This window comes from Solanum pennellii, chromosome 1 (assembly GCF_001406875.1).
Source record: "Solanum pennellii chromosome 1, SPENNV200".
Classification (NCBI taxonomy): domain Eukaryota; kingdom Viridiplantae; phylum Streptophyta; class Magnoliopsida; order Solanales; family Solanaceae; genus Solanum; species Solanum pennellii.
Genome location: NC_028637.1, coordinates 488,055 through 511,342, shown reverse-complemented (window position 1 = coordinate 511,342; position 23,288 = coordinate 488,055). Strand labels below are relative to the sequence as shown.

At 34.6% G+C, this 23,288-nt stretch overlaps 2 protein-coding genes across 2 annotated transcripts; one reads left to right on the top strand and one right to left on the bottom strand.

Moving 5' to 3' along the window:
• Positions 1-9,267: 9,267 nt before the first annotated feature.
• Positions 9,268-12,385, bottom strand: LOC107007758. Its single transcript, XM_015206522.2, has 7 exons — positions 11,856-12,385; positions 11,510-11,596; positions 11,170-11,427; positions 10,916-11,080; positions 10,737-10,790; positions 10,496-10,642; positions 9,268-10,079 (listed from the first exon to the last, which is right to left on the bottom strand). The coding sequence occupies exons 1-7, from the start codon at positions 12,045-12,047 to the stop codon at positions 9,702-9,704; spliced, it is 1,281 nt and encodes a 426-aa protein (XP_015062008.1). The 5' UTR covers positions 12,048-12,385; the 3' UTR covers positions 9,268-9,701.
• Positions 12,386-22,021: 9,636 nt separating this feature from the next.
• LOC114075602 lies at positions 22,022-22,936 on the top strand. The gene has a single exon (XM_027914021.1). It carries the CDS (start codon positions 22,022-22,024, stop codon positions 22,934-22,936), a length of 915 nt encoding a protein of 304 aa, XP_027769822.1.
• The last annotated feature ends 352 nt before the right edge of the window (positions 22,937-23,288 follow it).

The following is a 23,288-nucleotide window of genomic DNA, read 5'->3' as shown; positions in this document are numbered from 1 at the left end:
ACGTCCATCAATACCTTGTCTATACAGCCGGTTGGCTTTCACGGCCAGTCCGGCCTATTTTCAAGGTCAAACGAGGCTTGAATCGCGCATACCCCCCATTTCGACGATTTTCATGTGTTATATCAAACCATTTTTTGGGTGATCCAGATTCCGATGTAAAAAATGCCAAAAATTTTTGTGGATGCTCGTCAAGACCCTATGCATCCGGTTACCCCTCACGGCCATTCCGACCCATTTTAAAGGTCAAACAAGACCAGAAGTGCCCATACCCCCCCCCCCATTTAGACGATTTTCATGTGCTATAGCAAACCATTTTTTGGTTGATCCGGATTCCGAGATCAAAAATGCCAAAATTTTTTGTGGACGTCCATCAAGACCTAGTCTATACATCCAGTTGATTTTCATGGACATTTCGACCTACTTTGAAGGTCAAACGAGCCTTGAAGCGCGCATATCCCCCATTTCGACGATTTTCATGTGCTATAGCAAACCATTTTTTGGGTGTTCTAGATTCCGACGTCAAAAATACCTAAGTTTTTTGTGGACGTCTGTCAAGACCTTGGCTATGCATCCGGTTGGCCCTCACGGCCAGTATGACCCATTTTCAAGGTCAAACGAGCCCCGAAGCGCCCATACCCCCCCCCCCATTTACATAATTTTCATGTGCTATAACAAACCATTTTTTGTGTCATCCGGATTCTGACGTCNATTCTGACATCAAAAATGCCAAAAATTTTTGTGTACGTTTGTCAAGACCTCTTTTATACAGCCGGTTGGTTTTCACGGCCAGACCGACATATTTTCAAGGTCAAACGAGCACTGAAGTGTCCATACCCCCCATTTCGATGATTTTCGTGTGCTATAGCAAACCATTTTTTGGGTGATCCGCATTCCGACGTAAAAAATGCTAAAAAATTTTGTGTACGTCCAATAAGACCTCGTCTATACAGCCGGTTGGCTTTCACGGCCAGTCCGGCCTATTTTCAAGGTCAAACGAGCCCCAAAGCGCGCATACCCCCCATTTAGACGATTTTCGTGTGCTATAGCAAACCATTTTTTGGGTGATCCAGATTCCGACATCAAAAATGCCAAAATTTTTTGTAGACGTCCGTCAAGACCTCGTCTATAAAGCCGGCTGGCTTTCACGGCCAGTCCGACCTATTTTCAAGGTCAAACGAGCCCCGAAGTGCGCATACCCCCCATTTCGACGCTTTTCATGTGCTATAGCAAACCATTTTTTTGGTGATCCGGATTCCGACATCAAAAATGCTAAAAAATTTTGGGGACGTCCATTAAGACCTCTTCTATACAGCCGGTTGGCTTTCACGGCCAGTCCGACCTAATTTCAAGGTCAAACGAGCCCTGAAGAGCGCATACCCCCCATTTAGACGATTTCCATATGCTATAGCAAACCAATTTTTTGGGTTATCCGTACTCCGACGTTAAAAATGCCAAAAAATTTTATTGACGTCCTTCAAGACCTTGGCTATGCATCCGGAGTTCCCTCACGGCAAGTCTGACCTATTTTCAAGGAAAAACAAGCCCTGAAGCGCGCATACCCCCTATTTCGATGATTTTCGTGTGCTATAGCAAACCATTGTTTGGGTGTTCCCGATTTCGACTTCAAAAATGCCAAAGTTTTTTGTGGACGTCCGTCAAGACCTTGTCTATGCATCCGGTTGGCCCTCACGGCTATTATGACCCATTGTAAAGGTCAAACGAGCCCTGAAGCGTGTAGACCCCCCATTTCGACGATTTTCGTGTGCTATAGCAAACCATTTTTTGGGTGATTCGGATTCTGACGTCAAAAATGCCAAAAAAATTTGTGGACATCCGTTAAGACCTTGGCTATGCATCCGGAGTTCCCTCACGGCCAGTCCGACCTATTATCAATGAAAAATGAGCCCGAAAGAGCGCATACCCCCCATTTAGACGATTTTCATATGCTATAGCAAACCATTTGTTGGGTTATCCGTACTCCGACGTTAAAAATTCTAAAAAAATTTACTGACGTTCGTCAAGACCTTGTCTATGCATTCGGAGTTCCCTCACGGCCAGTCCGACCTATTTTCAAGGAAAAACGAGCCCTGAAGCGCGCATACCCCCCATTTCAACGATTTTCGTGTGCTATAGCAAACCATTTTTTGGGTGATCCGAAGTCCGACGTCAAAAATGCCAAAAAATTTTGTGGACGTCCCTCAAGACCTTGGCTATACAGCCGGTTGGCTTTCACGGCCATTCCGACCTATTTTCAAGGTCAAACGAGCCCTGAAGCACGCATACCCCCCATTTCGACGATTTTCATGCGTTATAGCAAACCCTTTTTTGGGTGATCCAGATTTCCGATGTAAAAAATGCCAAAAAATTTTGTAGACGTCCATCAAGAACTTGTGTATGCATCTGGTTGGCCCTCACGGCCAGTACGACCCATTTTCAAGGTCAAACGAGCCTTGAAGTGCGCATACCCCCCATTTCGACGATTTTCGTGTGCTATAGCAAACCATTTTTTTGGTGATCCGAATTCCGACATCAAAAATGCTAAAAAATTTTGGGGACGTCCATTAAGACCTCGTCTATACAGCCGGTTGGCTTTCATGGCCAGTCCGACCTATTTTCAAGGTCAAACGAGCCCTGAAGAGCGCATACCCCCCATTTAGACGATTTCCATATGCTATAGCAAACCATTTTTTTGGTTATCGGTACCCCGACGTTAAAAATGCCAAAAATTTTTGTGGATGTCCGTCAAGACCTTGGCTATGCAGCCGGTTAGCTCTCACGGCCAGTACGAACCATTTTCAAGGTCAAACGATCCCCGAAGCACCCATAACCCCATTTAGACGATTCTTGTGTGCTATAGCAAACCATTTTTTGGGTGTTCCAGATTCCAACATCAAAAATGCCAAATTTTTTTGTGGACGTCCGTCAAGACCTTGTCTATAAATCCGGTTGGCTTTCACGGCCAGTCCAACCTATTTTCAAGGTCAAACGAACCCTGAAGCACGCATACCCCCCATTCCGACGATTTTCGTGTGCTATAGCAAACCATTTCTTGGGTGTTCCAGATTCCGACGTCAAAAATGCCAAAGTTTTTTGTGGACGTCCCTCAAGACCTTTGCTTTGCAGCCGGTTGGCCCTCACGGCTAGTACAACCCATTTTCAAGGTCAAACAAGCCCTGAAGCGCGCATACCCCCCATTTAGACTATTTTCGTGTGCTATAGCAAAACCATTTTTTGGGTTATCCGGATTCTGACGTCAAAAATTCTAAAAATTTTTGTGGACGTCCGTTAAGACCTTGGATATGCATCCGGTTGGTCCTCACGGCTAGTACGACCCATTTTCAAGGTCAAACAAGCCCTGAAGCGCGCATTCCCCCATTTAGACTATTTTCGTGTGCTATAGCAAACCATTTTTTAGGTGATCCAGAATTCGTCGTCAAAAATTCCAAAATTCTTTGTGGACGTCCGTCAAGACTTTGTATATGCATCCGGTTGGCCCTCACAACTAGTACGACCCATTTTCAAGGTCAAACGAGCCCTGAAGCGTGCATACCCCCCATATAGATGATTTTTGTGTGCTATAGCAAACCATTTTTGGGTGATCCGGATTCCGACGTCAAAATTGCCAAAAACATTTGTGGATGTCCGTCAAGACCTTGTCTATGCAGACGGTTGGACATCACGACCAGTCCGACCCATTTTAAAGGTCAAACGAGCCCCGAAGCGCCCATAGCCCCCATTTAGACGATTTTCGTGTGCTATAGCAAACCATTTTTTGGGAGATCCAGATTTTGACGTCAAAAATGCCAAAAAATTTTGTGGATGCCCGGTAAGATCTTGTCAATGCATCCGGTTGGCCCTCACGGCCAGTCCGACCCATTTTCAAGGTCAAACGAGCCCCGAAGCGCGCATACACCCCATTTAGACGATTTTCGTGTGCTATAGCAAACCATTTTTTGGGTGATCCGGATTCCGACGTAAAAAATGCCAAAAATTTTTGTGGATGTCCGTCAAGACCTTGGCTATGCAACCGGTTATCCCTCACGGCCAGTCCGACCCATTTTCAAGGTCAAACGTGCCCCGAAGCGCCCATACCCCCCATTTAGACGATTTTCGTGTGCTATAGCAAACCAACTTTTGGGTGATCCGAATTCCGACGTCAAAAATGCCAAAAAAAAATTTGGACGTCCTTCAAGACCTTGCATATGCATCCGGTTGGCCCTCACATCTAGGCTGACCCATTTTAAAGGTCAAACGAGCCCTGAAACGCGCATACCCCCATATAGATGATTTTTGTGTGCTATAGCAAACCATTTTTGGGTGATCCGCATTCCGACGTCGAAATTGCCAAAATTTTTGTGGATTTCCATCAAGACCTTGTCTATGCAGACCGTTGGCCATCACGGCCAGTCTTACCCATTTTAAAGGTCAAACGAGCTCCGAAGCGCACATACCCCCCATTTAGACGATTTTTGTGTGCTATAGCAAACCATTTTTTGGGTGATCCCTATCCGACATCAAAAATGCCAAAAATTTTTGTGGACGTCCGTCAAGACCCTGTATATTCATCCAGTTGGCCCTCACGGCCAGTATGACCTATTTTCAAGGTCAAACGAGCCACGAAGCGCGCATACCCCCCATTTCAACGATTTTCGTGTGCTAGAGCAAACCCTTTTTTGGGTGATCCGGATTCCGATGTCAAAAATAAAAAAAATTTGTGCACGTCCATTAAGACCTTGGCTATGCATCCGGTTGGCCCTCACGGCCTGTCCGACCCATTTTCAAGGTCAAACGAGCCCCGAAGCGCGCATACACCCCATTTAGACTATTTTCGTATGCTATAGCAAACCATTTTTTGGGTGATCCAGATTCCAATATCAAAAATGCCAAAACAAATTTGTGGACGATCGTCAAGACCTTGGCTATGAAGTCTGTTAGCCCTCACGGCAAGTCCAACCCATTTTCAAGGTCAAACAAGCCCCGAAATGCACATACCCCCATTTCGACGATTTTCGTGTGCTATAGCAAACCATTTTTTTGATGATCCGGATTCCGACATCAAAAATTCCAAATTTTTTTGTGGACGTCCGTCAAGACCCTGGCTATGCAGTCAGTTGTCTCTCACGGCCAGTCCGACCCAGTTTCAAGGTCAAACAAGCCCCGAAGCGTGCATACCCCCCATTTAGACGATTTCCGTGTGCTATAGCAAACCATTTTTTGGGTGATCCGGATTCCGGCGTCAAAAATGCCAAAAAATTTTATTGACGTCCTTCAAGACCTTGGCTATGCATCCGGTTGGCTCCCATGGCCAGTCCGACCCATTTTCAAGGTCAAACAAGCCCCAAAGCGTGCATACCCCCATTTAGACTATTTCGTGTGCTATAGCAAACCATTTTTTAGGTGATCCGAAATTCGTCGTCAAAAATTCCAAAATTTTTTGTGGACGTCTGTCAAGACCTTGGATATGCATCCGATTGGCCCTCACGGCTAGTTCGACTCATTTTCAAGGTCAAACAAGCCCTGAAGCGCGCATACCCCCCCCCCATATAGATGATTTTTGTGTGCTATAACAAACCATTTTTGGGTGATCCGCATTCCGACGTCAAAATTGCCAAAAAATTATGTGGATGTCCGTCAAGACCTCTTCTATGCAGACGGTTGGCCATCACGACCAGTCTGACCCATTTTAAAGGTTAAACGAGCCCCGAAGCGCCCATAGCCCCCATTTAGACGATTTCGTGTACTATAGCAAACCATTTTTTTGGAGATCCGGATTCCGACGTCAAAAATGCCAAAAAATTCTGTGGACATTCGTTAAGACCTTGGCTATGCATCGGGTTGGCCCTCACGGCCAGTCCGACCCATTTTCAAGGTCAAACGAGCCCTGAAGCGCGCATACACCCCACATAGACGATTTTCGTGTGCTATAGCAAACCATTTTTTGGGTGATCCGGATTCCGACGTCAAAAATGCCAAAAGTTTTTGTGGATGTCCGTCAAGACCTTGTCTATGCAGCCGGTTAGCCCTTACGGCCAGTCCGACCCATTTACAAGGTCAAACGTGCCCCGAAGCGCGCATACCCCCCACATAGACGATTTTCGTGTGCTATAGCAAACCATTTTTTGGGTGATCCAGATTTCGACGTCAAAAATGTCATAAATTTTTGTGGACGTCCGTCAAGACCTTGGCTATGAAGCTGATTGGCCCTCACGGCCAGTCCGACCCATTTTCAAGGTCAAACGAGCCCCGAAGTGCATACCCCCCATTTAGACGATTATCGTGTGTTATAGCAAACAATTTTTTGAGTGATCCGGATTCCGACGTCAAAAATGCAAAAAAAATTGTGGACAACCATCAATACCTTGGCTGTGCATCCGGCTGTTCCTCACGGACAGTCCGACCCATTTTCAAGGTCAAAGAAGTCTCGAAGTGTGCATACATCTCCCCATTTCAACAATTTTCGTGTGATAGCAAACCATTTTTTAGGTGATCCAGAATCCGACGTCAAAAATGCAAAAAATTTTGTGGACGTCCATCAAGACCTTGGATATGCATCCGGTTGGCCCTCATGGCTAATCCGACCCATTTTCAAGGTCAAACGAGCCCGAAGTGCGCATTACCCCCCCCCCCTATTTCGACGATTTTCGTATGCTATAGCAAACCATTTTTTGGGTGATCCGGATTCCGACGTCAAAAATTCAAAAAAAATTTGTGGACGTCCTTCAAAACCTTGGTTGTGCAGCCGGTTGTCTCTCACGGCCAGTCTGACCCAATTTCAAGGTCAAACAAGCCCCGAAGCGCGCATACCCCCCATTTAAACGATTTTCGTGTGCTATAGCAAACCATTTGTTGGGTGATCCGGATTCCGACGTCAAAAATGCCAAAAAAATGTATTGACGTCCGTCAAGACCTTGGCTATGCAGCCGGTTGGCCTCCATGGCCAGTCCGACCCATTTTAAAGGTTAAACAAGCCCCGAAGCGCGCACACCCCCCATTTAGACAATTTTTCATGGATGTATGTTAAGACGTTAGCAAATGTACCCAATTTTTCCTGCAGGACAAACAGGGGCATTTTCAAGTTCAGAAGAGTTGTAAAGCAAAGCAGGTAAATGCAGATTTTGTTGATTTTTGTGTGCTATTGTCCATGGAATATTCATGATTCAGAATTTCCAAAAAAATAGTTAAAGTTTTTCATGGACGTCTGTTAACACATTATCAATATACATAGTTCGTCCCGTGGGGAAAATGGGGGCATTTTTAAGTTTAAACGAGTTTCAAAGCAGATAAAAGCAGTTTGTCGATTTTCATGTATTATAGTACATGGATTTTTTGTGATCCGAAATTTCTAGAAAAAATGGTGGAAGTTTTGAATGGACGTCTTTCAAGACGTTAGCAATTTACCTAGTTCGTCCCGCTGGAAAAATGGGGGTATTTTCAAGTTCAAACGAGCTCGAAAGCAGGTAAACGCAGAGTTTGATAATTTTCATGTACTATAGTGCATAGATTTTTTGTCATCCAAAATTTCGCAAAAAATGGTCGAAGTTTTTCATGAATGTTTGTAGATGTTAGGAATGTACACAATTCGTCCCACAAGAAAAACAGGGGCATTTTCATGTTCAAATGAGCTTCAAAGTAGGTAAACGCAAATTTTTACCGATTTTCGTGTGTTATAGTGAATGAATTTTTTGTGATCCGGAATTTCCAAAGAAAAAGGCCAAAATTTTTCATAAACTTCCGTTAAGACATTAGTTATGGAGTCAGTTGGCCCTGATGGCTAAAACGACCCATTTTCAAGGTCAAACAAGCCCCGGAGCAGGTAAACCCCTCATTTTAGTGATTTTCGTGTGGCTCGCCATTTTTTTTGGTGATCCTGAATTCCGATGTCATTTTCGCCCAAATTTTTCTTTGACGTTTGTTAAGACAAGTAATTCAATGTAAGCCTGTTCATACTTCAAGTAATTTTATCGGACACCTACTACCTTCTATATGTAGTGGTGGAGCCAAGATTTTCACTAAGGGGTTCAAAATATAAAAAGGTAAAGATGCAAAGAAATATAAGGGTTCAAAATCTACTATATATATACATAAAAAAATAATTTTAACCTTGTATATTAATTCTTCTGATATAATAAAAGGTTTATTTTTCATGAAGCATTGAAAATATCAAACCTCTCATATCTGACACAAGATTTTCATACTATATTATGTGAAGAGTTATATTCTTATGTCAAACATACATACAAAATTGAACTTGGGGATGAAATTATTTACGCTCCATTATAATTATATAAATTAGTTTTTCTAATATCCATTAGAGAACAAGCATATATAGTGTAATTATTCGTAGACGGAGTTCAAATGAACCCGCTTCTCTCCACTTGGATCCACAGTTGCCCATCGTTACATGTACTTGTTCACCCCGACTGACGACTTGGATGGATGCAAGAAATCAACTAATGTTTTTAGCTACTACTTTTGAGATTCCATGAGTCTTCGATTATTTTGTTAATCATTAAGCCACACCCAAAGATGTAATTTCAATTTATATGTTCAAGGACATGGTCTTAGGTTGGCATTTTACTTCACATCAGGCTTTTTCAGGAGGGGATGCAGTTTTCAACATATTCACAAAGAGTAATGATCACATTGGTATTTCACCACTTACAAGTATGAATTCATCTTAAACTTTTTCTTCACAATAGTGTATAAAGGTACCATGCAAATTCTTACAAGACCAGTGTTCTCTACTAATGGTTAGTGTAACATTCTTGAATAAAAAAGTGAATCATTATGAGTATTATATTTTACTCATGACATGTATCACAAGCCTTACTACAAAATATTCTACCTAAAAGAGAAGCAAATTTCAAAATAATAAAATCATAAAAAGGTTGCAACTTTTACAATCACTTTTCATGCAATGGGCACCAAACAACTTTAGGACAGATAACCAACCAGAGATGCCGGTGGAGTGATAAATAGTCGTTCATCCTTAATTAGAGGTTTCAAGTTCAAATCTCCCAGTGTAAATCCAAATTTAATCATGCTTCATACTAGACACCGAATGGAAAAAAAAAATTAGGACAGATAAACATGTTGGACACACTGTGATTAGTGGGAGAGACAAAAGTGGGGCTATTTAGAAAAAGTTAATGGACCATGCATAGATGATAAAATATAGTGAGATCCACTAACACCCCATCCAAAATGCCTTTCTTCTATCCACTCAACTTACTCAAATTATATAACAAAAGAAAAAAAGTCAAATTCTTTGAACAAACAAACCACAAACCAAGACTTGGTTGTAAAATTTTAAACTAATAGGATACATTTGACTATCCATAGTGACATTACTCCATAGAGTGGAGTATATAAACAAATGAAAAACAAAGAAGATGACAAAAGGCCTTTTGTTTCTTTCAAGCTTTTTTTGAGAAACTAGGCCACACTTCCCCATTCACTTACATGGGAGATCACCTTTCAAGGTGGAAAAAAAAAGAAGCAAAAGGATCAAAACTTCCCACTAAAGAAAAAAGTTCACATTTTCACTACTAACTCAAACCTAAAAAATCAAGAAAAACAAAAGGGTATACAAGAAAGAGAGCATTAGACTAGATTAAAATTTTACAAGGGTGGGGACTATTATCAATAATGAGATCTTCTCTTTTTTTTTTTTTTCTTGTGTTTGAGCTTTTTTTATTGCTTCATTGACAATTGGGGTTTCTACCAGGGCCTCCATAGTAAAAGTGATGGCCCCAATCTTCATTACTACCTGTTTGGACATCATAACAGTTGGATTGCTCAGTGAAGGTGCCAAGATCTTTTGGAGATTTAAGATTATTTGAGCTGTCAACAACTTGAATGTTTCTGAAATAACTTGACTTGCCAAAACCTTCTTCTGGGAATCTACCACTTCCCATTTGTGTAGCTGTATGTTTACCATCTGGTTGTGAATTCACCACTTCACCACCCCACTCTATCATTGATGCACTCTCTGCTAAATAGGAAAACAAGAAAGATGGCCAATACCCTAATACATAGTCGTTTCCAAATTGCATCCACCAATGTCCTTCTTTCGGATCCTACAATGAATATGTCGAATATAAAAGGATTAGACAAACACGAACAAACATAAAGTTAAGTTCTTTCCTTCTTTTGAGTGTGTGTGTGCGTGTGTGTTTCAGGTACAAGAATGCACAGTTTGTTTCTTGAGGGCGGTACGGAAAGGGTATAACGAAGTGTTTGAAACGAATTCATGTAGTCAACCAATTGAACTACTTAACATTTCCTCAAGAATGCACATGTCAATACAACTTGTGTGTTTCTGAATAATAAAGATTTAATCTTTCTATGTATTCAAAATGCATTTTTCCTTTTAGAGATGTTGAGTGTACTTTTGTCACACTCGATTTACTTTATGAGATGCTGGCTACTGGTGCCATAATTTGGCACAGAAGCAGAGAATATTAGGCTGAAAATCTTGAAAGTGGATGTTTACCTTCCAGATAAGAATACTGATATCATACTGAGAGTTTCTCAAGGCTGAAACAGGAGAGATACTTGCTCCCATAGCTATAGCACTGCTGACTTGAATGAAACCTGAGCAAAGAAGGTTGTAGCAACCTGTTGCTTGATATGCATCACTCTGCAAAAAATTGTATCCAAGAAAAGATTACATCATGTTCAAATGAAAATGAGAAAAGAGTCAATCAATTTACTCAAACTAGTAAGAAACTTACAGTCCAGTAAGTGAATAGTCTTGTGTTATTGTCACCATAGAGGTCAGGGCTAACCTGACATTCACATGTATGCTTAATGTTAGACTCAAAAATACTTTTTGACATGTGAAGGTGAACTAACTTTTTTAACTCAAAATAGTTTAAATGTAGCTAAAACATCATTCATACAATTAATATACCTGCCAACCAGCTTCAATGCTGTTTAGATCTTGACCAAAAGAGCCACCAAGAATCCAAAGCTGAGATAAGCTAAACTCATTAGACTGTTGTACCTTAGGCTCCCATACATTAATGGTTGCTTTAGCTCCATAATACCTATCTCCTTCAACATAAGCTATTGCATGCTGGAAAACCACACAAAAAAAAAATCAGAATATGGACTCCAACACAACCTCCAAGGAAATGACAATGAAATCAAGAAATGGTTTTCCACCTGATGGCCACTTTCATTGGTAAGGTCAGGATCTGTAGACCTTGGCTTAGCAATGGCTTTGGGCTTCTTCTTACCATACTTTTTGACAGAACTTGCCCTCAAAACATCATCTTTTTTTGTTCTCCTAACAGGAATAGTGTCCTCAGGGCATCTTCCATTCATATGCCACAACTGAGTTATGGGATTAGTACTATCTTTAGACCTTGTTGTCATTTTCTCCTCATCATAAAGCCCTTCTGGATGGTAGCTGGGTCTCATCTGAGCATATTACAATAAATTTTCAAAAACTGAGAAGTCATTTTTATTAAAAGCAATGAACAAAACAAAAAGAAATATAGACCTGGATTTTGTGATCTTTGAGGAATGGGTGGTCAAAAGCAGGCTGCTGAGAGATGTGTATACAGTCAATGATATCCCCATCTAAACTCTGTATAATCATTACATTCACAACATTAAAAATCTAACCTTCATCTCAGAGATGCCATTATTACTCTTAACTAATTTTGAATAACTTCCAAGAACAAAGGAGGAAGAAAACACACAAATTGCAACCAAAAACAAGAGAACCCTTACCCACACACACACACAAAACAAACAGCCAAAAATCCAAATGTAACAAAACACAAAAACTCAAAAGAAGATTGAATTTTTTTGAACTGTAGCCATTACAAAAGTAAGCTAAGTACCTCAATGCTTTTAATGGGAGGTTTATTGACCCTTTTCAAGTGCTTTTCAACCTCAAGCTTCTGTCTTGAAACAGATAGTCTAGCAGCACAAGATAATGAAATCAAAGAACCCCACAAGTAAACCAACATAAAAACTACAAGAAAAACTCCTCTTTTCCTCTTTAAACAGCTAAACTGCACAGCAACTGCCATTATAGCTAAGCTAACCTAGCTAACCACCTCAAATCAAGAAAAAAAGCAACACCCAAGTCAAGATTTGAGCTAAAATCACTACCCTTTAAACAAATTCAGTGTTTTTACACCTCAAATCAACTCCACCATAGCTAGATAACCAAGCTCTTAAACTACACCCCCTTCTGCTTATCCTACGCACCCCCTTTTTTTTCCTTCTCTTCTTCAAAGAAACACACTTTACTATAACCCCAAATGCTTGAGGACAGTGAGAGGCTAAAAAAGCTTTTGCTTTGATTGTTTCTTCTCTCTCTTCCCTTTCTGCTTCTATCGAAAAATCCAATAAAAATGCAGAGATGGGTCTGTCTTTTTCTGTTTCCATATTCACACCCATGTATTTTATTATTTTCTTTTTTTCAATTATTAACTAATTCTTTTTGGAAAAAAATTAATAAATTGTTTATATCTAAGGACTCGTTTGATAAAAGTGATAAGACATAATTAATCGAGGTTAACTTATCTTGATATTTACTTTGTTTTGATGGTTGTTATGTATTGTCCACGATGTATCGTATTTAATTCTATTGTATTGTTTAATGAATATATTGTTTGGATAGATTGTATCGTTCTTCGTCGTAATATGATATTACATATTCATAATTTGAATGACGAACCTACAAAAAGTAGGGTACAAAGTAAAGCTATTATGAAAACGCATAATAAAAAGATTAAATGTGATTATTAAATAATAAATTAAGACAAAATGAGAAGAAAATATTGAAGTAACAATGTAATTTCACCTAATTCGTCATTACATAAAATTTATATTTTTGTTATTGTCTAACGATGAATTTAAACAATATGATACAATATAATAAAATTTAAATAACAATTAAAATAAATGTTATATTTAAACTAATAAATAATACGATACACCGGATAACGACCATCCAAACAAGGTGGGAATTGTCTTGTAGCTGGTTATAATCATGCATGTATTAGTAATATAGAAATTAGTCAAAAGTTTCACGACTTTAGCTAGAAGAATGTGAGGAGGTCACGAATTAATATAGTGTTATCTTGTTTTTTCAATGATTTTTAGACTTGATGGTAACGTAAAATGAGTTCGTATTCTATAGTTTATTGCTTTTGATATTTGTTATCATTTGTTATATTTTAATTATTGTATTATTATTATTATTATTGTTCCTTTCTCGTATGTTCTAACCTACTTTCTATAGATACTTTAATTATCACATTTGAACCAAAAAAATACTTTAAAAAGTTTTACCTAAACGAAATATGAGTAAAATTTACGTATATTCTAGTCTCTGCGATATGTTATTTTGGTGAACACGAGGGGTAAAAAAGGACGGTGGGTGGAGAAAATGCAGCACCACTGATGTCCTTTTCTTTTTTCAAAGTAGGGTCCACACTATAAATTAATGTGAAATTATGTTTTTGCCCTTTTGTTTATTCAAAAGTTCTTTTAACCGTTATCATTTCGAATTTGTCCCTCCATTTACCATCTCGAGACAATAGTTGGTACCAACTTTTTTTTTTTTTTTTGTAAAGAATAGATTTTATAATTCATTTTAGATTCTTTACATAAAATATGTATGAGATTAATAAATAAAATATCATTTATTTTATTGATAATTTAGATATTTAGATTCGTTAAATATTTTAGGGGTAAATTTTTTGTGTAATTTATAATGCATGTGAATTCATGATCTCTTTGTGATACTACACTTAGTTGAATGATGTCTTGCTTACTCATAGGAAAATGGATGGTTCGAACCTAATATATTCGTTTTTTTTTTCTAATGATGTATTTATATTCTAAAAATTTTAGATTCGCGTCTGAATACATATATTATGAATGTGTTGGCACACAAGATTATATATGATTAAATGATCACTACATTTGCCAGAAAAGTATATGTATAACACGCAATCATGAGGATAACAATAGAAAAGTTATTGAGATTATTTGAACATTTTTGCGTCTATTTGTATATTCACATATATGTAAGTTTGAATTATAATAAGTGAAGGTGTTGAAAGGATTAAGGGGCGAGATAAACCTAATATCTTGTGAAAACAAGTCATCTCAAAAGACCTATAAATCTCGAGAATTAATATCAAGGAGATTATTCCTTAACTATATCGTATTATTCATAAGTTACTCATATTTACAGATTATTTCTCAATTAATTATATACAAGATTATTCCCAAGTTCCTCAAATTTATAAATTATTTATTAATTAACTATATGCAATATTATTACTCCTATCGATTAAAAAGAGTGTTTTTCTTTGTTGGCTATATTAAAATGTAAATTTTTACGTGGTATGTTTGAGATTATTAAAGAAAAAAATATTTTAATATATTTTACATATTTTTAATTTAAGATCACAAATTTTAATTTTTTTAAATAAACTCTATATCAAATTAAATCAGACACAAATTAAAATCGAACGAAATATTTGCCATTTGCACATGGCATCTTTTGCAATTGAGTCGTGAGAATAAAGATGAATTATAAGTCAATTTGGTCCATAAAAGTTTTTCCTTTTTCCTTTTTTTTTTTCTTTTCATCTTTATTGAACAAACAAAAAAAAGATGATTAAAGCCAAATGTGTTTAGTATTTTTAGAGCATATATAATCAACTAACTTTATTCCACGTTCACCCTAATTAATGGCCACTAATTATAAATTATTGTAATAATAATAATATTCCTTAAAAAGTTCTTTTTTATTTCAGAAAAAAAAAGAATCTTAATGTTTTTTATTAGTAAAATATTATATTATTAGAAGAATATTGCACGTATACAAACCTTCTGGATTGATCCTTCTTTAAATGAATATTTGACTCACCTTCCATGTGAGTTCTTCATCAATTGATTCACAAAAGTATGGCCCCTTTTTTATTTTATTTTAAAACGTGAACGATGTTCATGATAGAGGGCGGGTCAATGAAAACGAATAAAAGAGAAAGATCGATAAAATTTTAGCTATATGTGTTAGTCGTTAGCAAGTTTTTGTAAAATGCATGTTGCATCTTCAATGAATCTCATATTAGAATAAGAGAGAAAAATGAATAATGAATTAAAGAGAAATATCGACGTGTGCATGTTGATTCCTTCAAAAAATTGTATTTTTTGAATGATTCAATATAAAGATGATTCAATAATAATTCAGATGCTACGCACGATTTTAAGTTTGATATATAATTGTACATCTGAACAACAAACTCGTAAAATCTAACTTAAAACAGATAATACGTGTCATTAACTTAGGTTATGACATTTAATTACTTCTTCTTCAATAAATACTATAATTCAAACTAAAATGAATGTATACTACACCTTAAATGTAAACCTAAAGAGCAAAATCGTAAAAATCTATTGAATTCAAATCAGATAATACGTGTCATTGACTTAAGTATACCATTTAATTTCTTTCTTTTAACATAATTCAAAAAAAAAACACAAATATGTAGATGAGTGGAATCCAATGAAATGTGTCATTAATTAATTAATTATATTTTAGTCAGAGAATCCACTGTCAACTTGGAGTCTCATCCACGATAATGTTTGTTAATTAGTTCTTAATTCATCTAGACAAAGATTCTATGCTTTTGATATATTCTAATACTAGTAAAATTAAAAAATTATTTTGCATATATATTAACACTTAAATTAATAAAATAATTAACAATAATTAGTAAAATAAATTGAAGTAAAAACGAATATACTTCTGACGTGACAGTGGTCAAATGGTGGTTTTATGTGTAATAATAAGTTGGTCAATATTATTTGTAAAAAAGCACAATTTCCAAGTTTATGATTTTTGCAGTTTATTTGTATTTATTCGAATAATAATTTTTATTATTTGTATTTATTCGTAAAATAATTATTTTATGGAAGAAGAAGAAAAAGACAAGTTTTTGGCTAAGTATTTGACAAAAAAACAGGATTAGAACTTAAGAAAAAAAATTAATGTATTTGAACTTCCAAGTAATTGGAGCTAGCATTTCTTGTTATCTAGCTAGTCAAAACTTTGGAAAATCTATATTGTTTTTAACGGGTTACGTTGAGTATTTTTATTATCGATGGATGCAGTATTGAAGAACTAATCAAAACATTATTAATTCTTGAGATCACAAAATGGATGAGATGAACGTCAAAACTCTAAAAAGAAAAAGTGACGTCAATCATATAGAGATAAGGAATATCGTTTCATTATATCTCACAGAAATGGACCTATAAAATTTGGAGCCAAACGGAGTTGGTTAAGATACACAAAAGTTTTGGATAATCTTGATTTTCCTTTTTATGACTTCGAAACTCCTAAAAGATGACGTTATTCAATAGAGACAAGGAATAATTGAATCGTCATAAATATATATATATAGGACTCATCTAATATGAATGTGTCAAAATACAAAACAATAAAAAAAAAATTGAAATAATCCTGAATTCTTATTTTATGACATCAATGTTAGAAATTTCACAACGATAACTTGTAGTATTAATATATTATTATTTTTTTCATGATGAGAGTAACTAACTTATATTCTATTGGTAAAAAATAAAATTACTTTACCGTTACTTTTCAACACTAACGCCGTTAAATCTAATCGTCCTTTTTTTTGTATACACGTGCAACGTCCGTCATATAAAAGCTGAGCTCCGTGAAGAATAACAGAAATAATACTTAGTCAAAATACCTGTCATACCCCTGCACGAATTACGATGCATGACTCTGCAAAAAGTGAGATTTTTTTTCATGGTTTGATTTGGTGTTTTACTCAATTGGCTAAAAGAGAATCCAATGGTAAATATTTATGGTATCGACGCTACGACAAAAGAGATATTTAGTAATTATAAATTTAATAATAATTGAGTTAGTATCATCGAGTTCAGAGTCCTAAGTCTTTAATGATATTTATATTGTCAAATAGTACTTGATCACTAACTAAATCACGATCGAGTTAATTAATTTTTTTTCATTTTATCCCTATAATTAATATGACTTTTGGAAGTTCAAACGAATTTTGAAGATATAATAATTTTGTTTTTTCAAGATGCTAAAAATAAGAACAAAGGGCAAAATATTAAAATTGATTAATATCATCGTATAAAATTGAAAGTACTCATTTAATATGGATGTGTCAATTTTTTTCAAACAATAATGACATAGATGAGTTTGACTGTTAACGATTAGCATAGATAAACCATTTTTCAAAGTTCACTGATATACTTGAGCGTTTTTCGTTTAGAATTTGAAGTTAATATATTCATTGATTCGTGTTATTATCTTTTTTAGTAAATAATTTTGTCCATGTTATTTTAATGAGTAAAAGATAAATAATTAAATACAAAGTTCATTGAATCATTTTTCTTATAAATGCAATTATTTTGACACTTTATATGAGTGTGAATCTAGGTGGAGGGTCATAGTACTTTTAGGCATCACAATTGCTCCTTTTTGACATAACACTCATATATATTTGGGCTTATATGTTATTTTAACACAAAAAATGGAACCATCCCATAAACATGAATCCACCCAATTAATTTTTTAATCTATTTTACACATCACTTCCCAATATCTTAGAAAGTTGATCTTATAATTGATTTTTGTTTCAAGAATATGTTTTTTAGGCTATGATTATCAGAGATGAAATTAATATACTTGCTTCAAGTTCAAAATTTAGATATAAAACGATCAAATTCAGAATTCAAAGATGAAATTAATAACTTGCGTTAAGTTCAGAATCCAGAAATAAAATTAACAACTTACGTCAAACTCAGAGATATTTTTAATAATTCTCTTTAAATAAAATTATGTGTATGCTACTAAGACTATAAATCTATTTTTAAAATTGAACCTAAATGACTATGATGATACATGTTGTGTTGCATCACATCACATTACATATAGCATGTGAAAGTGTCTTATTTAGACAGTGGAAAGTGGGGGCAATATTCTACATAATTTGCAGTCACCAATATTATTTTTTTTTCTCATAAAAAAAATATTGTACAAATTTGAGATCACTTAAATGTTTAAAAAAAATTGTCCCTTCAAAGTGCCACATGATAGACATGATGTTTTTTTTCCTTAAACATTATTGAAGGTTTATTAATTTTAAAAAAATATATAACGCGTTTGATAATTTTTTTATGTTAAATATATCTTTGATGATGTTTTTATCCGGGAGGGGGGGGGTGAGGAATAAAATGTGAACATCTGAAGATGAAGTATATATAAATAATATTTTAGACGAATTCTCATATTACACAAAGAGAAACTGATAAAATTATAGATAATAATTTTGATTTAGCGAAGATTTAGAGATAAGATATTCTAGTTATAATTTCATCAATTATGAGATGAAAATGCCAAATGAAATGAAAAAAAAAATTGTTGGAGACATGTAAAGATTGTTCTCATGCTTTAATTAATTAATTTGCTATAAAAGTTAGAAATGATTCATATTTTTCTCTTCTCCTTTTTTTTCAAAAGCATTTTTTATGGTTTAGATGGCTTTATAATACAAAATTATTCTAGAATCAAAATAGAATATAGTAGAATTCATCAATCCTTTTCATAGTTGTTCATTCAATCATAATAATAATTAACATATTTTTATAATCATGTATAGTTGTTTATTAGAGATTAGTGGATTATTATGTCACAAAAGTTCCTTTTTTCATAGTAAACTTTCTTTGAAGTTTGAATGAGAAGCTATAGATAATATAGATTAATATACACCCCATCCCCCCCTTTAACTTTTTACTATACTAAAAATATATTGTAATAAGATTTAATTTTTCAAATAATATCCTTATCGTCAAGTAAGTATTTTTCTGATTTATTAATATACTAATACTCAAATTTGAATTTCCTCTAGTATATGAGCTACCTAATAAAAGATGCATGTACATATAGTTAATATTAGACGCGTAAAAAAGAGCGACGAGAGTGGAGTATAAAGCATTAATTCATTACTAGAAAACAAAGAAATCGCGATATATAAAATTTTAGAGTTAAACAATAAAAATCTCATGTTAATATTGTTTAGTGATGAATTTTAAGAAAACTCAATTAGCTATGAATTTTTTAGCGACTGACTAGCTAGTTAAGAGTTACCGGTTACCGACAAGTTCGATATTTTGTAATAGTGATTGTTGGTGCATGCATAAATAGTCATAATGTATACATATGAATATGAATATATATAGATTTCATTATATAGAAGAAAATCTTGTAGAGTTTGTCACTATATATCATCAACTTTAATCATAGTAGATAATAATATATAGAAGTACTACAAAAAGTTTTTTTTTTTTTGCAAAATAGTCTGAATACAAACTTACAAAATAATCACTTAACTTTATTACTATATGTGTGTTCTCTCTATCATGAAAAATTGGGACAAGTTTTAATAGTAAACTCGTGAACCATTATTGTTTGAATGAATTAATATGTATCATATAGTATTTTTTGTCATTTTGTATAAGACAAGAAATATTGGACAAACTAATGGTACACACAAAAGTGATTTAAAATGATATAATATCTGTCAATTGTTTGGATATTATGGACACAATAGGTAATTAATAATTAAAGACAAGTAATGATTCAATAATAATCATAATTGTTTGTTAATTTGTCCCATCAATTTGTTTCCAATTAGTATTAGGAGTAAAGGTTTAGGGAAAATTGGAAATACACATGGAAACTAGCTAGAAGACAAAAACAAGAAGATTTATCAAGAAGATTTTCGACGGAATAAATAATGCATGAATTAGCTTTATTTATTAAAAATATCTTATTTGTTCAGTTTTTAATTAGTACGATCATTAGTTATACATTCTATTTGGTATTATATGTAACTATGAAAAATCATGATACTATTGTCAATTGAAAGTGTTATAATGCATTCATTAGTATCGTTAAAAATACAATTTTTCCTTAATTTTTTTTCACATTCTTTTTACGATTTTTGTGGAGAGTATTTTCAGTAAACAAATAATTTTTTTTTATAGAATTAAAGGTTGAATAAATTGAGATTCTAATAAGTTAAAGTTAATGATATATATTATGCCTTTAAGTCACTTATGAATTTTTCATTTACATGATGATTCATGATTGTATATATTTGGTGAAACCACCAATTAATTGAAAACAAAGATATCATTAAGACATTAATATTCTTTTATTTTCTGCTAGCTATTAATTAACTTTTTCCTAAATGTTAAATAGGGAAAAAGAAAGAGAAAGAAGTAGTCATGAATTTCCTTAGTGCTTTGACTTTCTTCTTAAAACATATGATGTCAAACACGATTATATATTAATTTTCTATTTTAATTTGTATATTCGTAGCTTCCTATTTAGTGTTGTGTCTTTAGTATGTAGAGTTGTATCATATTCAACGTAAATCATCACCTTTCCAATTTTTTTTGATCTATGTTTAATCACCTCTCATGAACTCTTTGTAGTCAGCCTCGTTCGTACCTTTACATTGGGACATCCAAACATCTCCTCTTCAAATCTCTGAGGACATCTTAACCTCGCTTCTTGTATTTTATCATTCATAGTAGTCGTTCCCATATTATTTCAAATTCCTTCATCTCAGATCCTATCTCTCCTCATATGTCCGCACATTCATCATATCATCCTCGCAGTTGATCTAAATACCATTCTACATAACTTGTTTTTATGTTTGATGGCATCTTCTTATTACACAACACCCTAAATGTGAGCCTCCATTTCATTTACCTTAAACCAATACGACAAGTGATACTCTCAACGATCTCACTTTCTTTTCTTGTGTATATTTTAACCCTAAAATGTATATAAGTCCACCAAACTTTCTACTAGGTTGATAAGACTATATACACTATTATATTTTAAATTTCTTTCTAAATTACCTAGAACAGAAAAAATAAAATTTTAAAAAATCAGCAGCAACATTGAAGTAATATATTTTATGGAATATTATTAATACCTCAACTTATTCATATTATGTCCTTTTTTTATTTTTCTTGCATGACATGATTGAATTTTTTTCCTTTTGTTTGTAAAGTTTTGACTTTTTTTCCTTGATTGTCTTTGATTAAAAAGAAGGAAAAAAAAGTATTTCCGTGATTAGTGCGGTGGAAATTAAATACAATTTCTCTCAACAATTTATATTATTCTTTATGTCAAGGGCATTATTCGATATGGTTTGAAATATCACGATTGATGAGAAAATATAAATTTATGTCACATAAAAAATTTATTTGCGGGATAAAATATAAAGGTCAATATAGGGAAAAAAAGTTACAAACGACCCCCGTTAAAAGATACTTCATCTGTTTTAATTAAATTTGTTTGACCTTTACTTTTAGTCCGACTTAAAATAAATATATATATATATATATATATAAGATCACGAAATTAAATTATATTTTATTATATTTACTTATTGTTTAATTAAGACCAGAAAAATCAATTTAATTTCTTTAAAAAATATTGGTATCTGTTATAAATCCATTAAATAAGTGGATAGTTCATAAAGTTAGTACATGAACAACCATTCATATTCACTAGGTTACATGAACCTTTTTGGATAAGTATGTATCTATTTATTATGATACTTAATATGGTGACCTTTGGAATGATTTCTCACTCTATAAATAGGGTTGTTCATTCACTATTGTAATATATACATATGAAACTTATATATACTTGAATAAAAGAAAGTCTTCTCCTACATCTATTTCTCTTGTCTTCTTCTTATAATCTTGATTTTACAACACGTTATCAGCACGAGTCTCTACCAGTTCAAGTAAAGACTTTCAAAGCCTCGGAGGTAAGAATTTCCTTTATTTTTAAATAATGTCTAATCTTTCTAAACTTGAATTTCTTGCTCTAGACATATCGGGAAAAAGCTATCTATCATGGGCACTCGATGCAGAAATTCATCTTAATGCGATGGGTCTAGCAGACACCATCCAAGAAAATAATCAAGCATCGAATCAAAACCGTGCTAAGGCGATGATATTTCTCCGTCATCACCTTGATGAGGGTTTGAAAATGGAATATCTCACTGTTAAGGATCCTCTGGTGTTGTGGAACAATTTAAAAGATAGATATGACCACCTGAAGTTGGTTGTCCTTCCACAGGCACGTTATGATTGGATCCACTTGAGACTTCAAGATTTTAAATCTATCAGTGAGTATAACTCTTCTATGTTTAAAATTATCTCACAATTAAAATTATGTGGAGAAAATATCACTGACCATGATATGCTGGAAAAAACGTTTTCCACTTTCCCTGCCTCGAGTATGCTTCTGCAGCAGCAATACCGAGAAATGGGATTTAAAAAGTATTCCGAATTAATCTCACATCTCCTTGTTGCTGAACAACATAATGATTTACTGATGAAAAACCATGAAAGTCGACCTACTGGTTCTATGCCATTTCCTGAAGTAAATACGGCAAATTTTCACCAATCTAAGCGTGAAAAAGGTCGTGGCCCCAGTCGTGGCCGTGGTCGTGGTCGAGGAAGAAATCTCAATCATGGTGATCGTCTTGCACTAAATAATAACATTCAACACCAGCAGTGTAAAAAGAAGAATGAAAAACATGACGTAGTGCAGAAGAAAAATTCAGACAACAAATGTTATCGATGTGGAGGAAAAGGACATTGGTCACGTACCTGTCGTACGCCAAGGCACCTGGTTGAGTTATATCAAGCTTCCCTGAAGGAGGTGAAAAATAACGCAGAAGCCAACTTTATCACGGAAGATACTGTTGAACCCATGCATCTAGATGTAGCGGATTTCTTTGAGAACCCCGAAGGAAAGATAGATCACCTGATAGGTGATGGGTCTGTGATAATATAAATATATTTCATTTTCGTCGTTTATATGAACTAGTATGAATATGTTTTCCTAGATTTGTAAATAACTAAAAGGTTGTGTATTGTTTTTGTTTAGTAATAATATTATAATGTTTATTTCTTTTATATCTTTTATCTTGAAGAATATATGGATACCTCAATGATCAATCATGAAGATATTTGTATAATTGATAGTGGAACAACGCACGCCATATTCAAAGATGAGAAATACTTCTCCTACTTGCTTAGAAGAAAAGCAAATGTTACTACAATTTCTGGTAATTCAAACTTAATAGAAGGCTCCGGAAGAGCTACTATATTTCTGCCTAAGGGGACAAAACTTGTCATAGAAGATG